This window comes from Octopus bimaculoides, chromosome 15 (assembly GCF_001194135.2).
Source record: "Octopus bimaculoides isolate UCB-OBI-ISO-001 chromosome 15, ASM119413v2, whole genome shotgun sequence".
Taxonomy (NCBI): Eukaryota; Metazoa; Mollusca; class Cephalopoda; order Octopoda; family Octopodidae; genus Octopus; species Octopus bimaculoides.
This window is the reverse complement of record NC_068995.1, coordinates 14810319-14813566: the sequence shown is the minus strand read 5'-3', so window position 1 is coordinate 14813566 and position 3248 is coordinate 14810319. Positions and strand designations below refer to the sequence as shown.

The 3248-nt window shown below is 37.5% G+C and overlaps 1 protein-coding gene across 1 annotated transcript in view; it reads left to right on the top strand.

Moving 5' to 3' along the window:
- The window catches only part of LOC106876858 (sphingomyelin phosphodiesterase 2), a 13415-nt gene extending 10607 nt beyond the window's left edge, over positions 1-2808 (top strand). Inside the window, exon 6 of the mRNA XM_014925587.2 lies at positions 2080-2808. Within this exon, the coding sequence (XP_014781073.2) occupies positions 2080-2391 (312 nt within the window). The 3' untranslated portion in view covers positions 2392-2808. The remainder of the gene's footprint in view (positions 1-2079) is intronic.
- Positions 2809-3248: the final 440 nt, after the last annotated feature.

Here is a 3248-nt window from a genome sequence, read left to right as displayed (position 1 = left end):
ACTGTACGGTACCTTGGGCAAGTGTCTAGTATAGCACTAGACCAACCGATGACCTGTGAGTGAACTTGATAGAGAGCGACTGTGTGGAAGCCTAAGTGTGTATATGTGTATGGTGTGCATGTGTGCGTGTGTGTGTGTGTGTGTGTGTGTGTGTGTATTATATCAAAGGAAAAATCAAAACCAAGGTAAAACGTGTATCTCAAGGGCTTTGTCCTAATTTAATTAGGACAAAGCTAATTTGAAGTCTTACAGCCATTTCTGGGATAACCCAAATGATAGGTTAGTATGTCTTCGCACTGAGTATTCTGTTATCAGAGACCAAGGTATAAATATTTTAGACAGGGAAAATTTACAGTTTACAAGGAATAACATTCAGTTTATAAAGAATAAAATAGAAGAATAAAAGAGTAATATAGAAGAATAAAGAGTAAAGATTGTTTGAAGAATATAGGCTGAAGAATAATGTTCACAACTCATCTTTTTCCGGAGGATATGGATGTTGGTCGGTACTTCTATGAAGGTACAGGTCTTTAGTTAAAACCTTAGGTAAGTCTAGGCGCTATTTTGGCAATATTTTTAATGATGTATTCATATTGTAAATGTGTATAGAGAGCAAGGAAGTATGATAGATATGAATGGGTTTTGTGAGTGAGTGTATGAGAGAGAGAGAGAGGAGAAAGGAATAAAAATAGGATAGTAGCAAAAAGGGTAAAAATAAAAATATAGATAAAAATAATAACAATAGAAATAAAATAAAAGTAAAGGTAATGATAGAGATACCATGAATTGGTTTTGTGAGTGAAAGTGTATAAAAGAGAGGAGAAAGGAATAAAAATAAGATAGAGGTAAAAGAGTAAAAAAATAAGAATGAAATAAAAATGAAATAAAAGTAAAAGTAATGATAGAGATATGTCAGTATTGTATCAGGGTGAGAGGTCAAACATTAAAATTTCAGTAAAGTGGTAGGGTGGAAGGCCGGATCTAGGTAAGGTTGTAAAGGACAATAGTTTAGTGCAAATATTTAAAAGAAAGGCAGAATGAATGACATCAACCTTATGGTTGGTGTAATTCATAATGTAACTCAAGAGTAATATCCAGAAAAATCCACCCTACTATATTCATTTTCTATAGCAATAGAAAGAACAAGACACTTAAAGATTCTATAAAGATTTTTCCTAGGAGTAGCTGTATGGTAAGCAGCTTGCTTACCAACCACATGGTTCTGGGTTCAGTCCCACTGCGTGGCACCTTGGGCAAGTGTCTTCTACTATAGCCTCGGGCCGACCAAAGCCTTGTGAGTGGATTTGGTAGACGGAAACTGAAAGAAGCCCGTCGCATATGTGTATATATATATGTATGTGTGTGTATATGTTTGTGTGTCTGTGTTTGTCCCCCCCAACATCGATTGACAACCGATACTGGTGTGTTTACATCGCTGTAACTTAGCGGTTCGGCAAAAGAGACCGATAGAATAAGTACTAGGCTTACAAAGAATAAGTCCTGGGGTCGATTTGCTCGACTAAAAGCGGTGCTCCAACATGGCCACAGTCAAATGACTGAAACAAGTAAAAGAGTAAAAGAGTATACCTTTCTAAATTGACTATATTAGATTTATATATAAATCTAAACACTGAGTTTGATGTAATCACCTTATGCCTCTCCAAAATTGATGGTCTTGTGCCAAGATTTGAAACGAATATTCATCATCATTATCATCATCATCATTGAATGTCCATTTTCCATGCTGGCATGGGTCGGACGGTTTGACTGAAAACTGGTAAGCTGGGAAGCTGCTCCAGGTTTCAATCTGATTCAGCATGGTTTCTATAGCTGGATGCCCTTCCTAATGCCAACCACTCCAAAAGTATATAGTAGGGGCTTTTTATGTGTCCCTGGAATGGGTGCCAGTTACAAAACACTGACGTCAGCCATGACTATGATCTCACTTGGTTTGATAGGTTTTCTCAAGCATGACATATTGCCAAAGGTCTCGGTCACTTGTCACTGCCTCCGTGAGGCTCAAAATATTATATAATGTATATTATTTTCGTTTTTGTTTTATGTTTTCATTTTTCACAGCCTGATGTCATTGATGAGGAATTTGCTAGCACCTGTGAGCTACCTGACAACTGTTATACTAGTGCTGCTTCCAAACTGACATTTCCAGGTGGCATAAGGATTGACTATCTGCTGTTTCGAGCTAATTCAGGTACTATTGCTGCTGCTGCTACTGCTACTACTACTACTGCTCCTACTACTACTACTACTACTACTACTACTACTACTACTACTACTACTACCTCCATCACCACCACCACCACTTTTGCCATTGTTGCATCATCATTCATCATCAGAACCATCATTGTCATCACCACTACTAGAACCACATAAAAGCACCTGTGCCAGGGCTGCATAGAAACACCTGTGTGCCAGTGGCATGTCAAAACACCCATGCAAGTACCACGTTAAAACACCTGTGCCAGCTCCACTTAAAAGCCCCTGTAATGGTGCTATGTAAAAGCACCTTTGAGAGTGCCACGTATAATGCACCAACGCTGATACCTTGTAAAGAGCACCCAACACACTCTGTAAAGTGGCTGGCACTATGAAGGGCTTCCCGTTGTAGCAAATCACACCAAAACAGACAATTGGAGCTTGGAGCTGCTCTTCGGCTGGCCAGCTCCTGTCAAAACATCCAAACCATGCCAGCATAGAAAACAGATGTTAAATGATGATGATGATTTCCTGTGCTGGTATGGGTCAGATGGAATTCATTGAGGCAGATTTTCAACTTTGGTTTGTATCCTTTTTGGGGGTCAATTAGAATTACGTATCAGTGAAGTTCTGAGATAAATTATAACTGACTCTTCTTTGCCGGCAAATTTCAAGCCTTGTGAGTATATTAGAAATAATGATATTACTATTACTATTTATTTATTTGTTTTACCATTTCATACAATGCTGTTGTCAATTCTTACAGCCCAAATGAATTCTTTATTCATTATGATCACTGACCAAGATTTCTGGTACACATAATAGTGTGATCCTTCCTTCCTTCCCCTCCCCCTCTCTTTCTTTCTTTTCTTTTCTTTGTTTTTGTTATTCTCCAAACTAGAACTGAAAACAAATTGTTTCTCTCTCTCTAATCTGAGCTATAAAAATAAATAAATAAATAAATAATTAATTAAATTTTTAAAAACCTCAGAAAGCTAACAAGAGCAATTTAATATGTTTCAGGTACAGACATA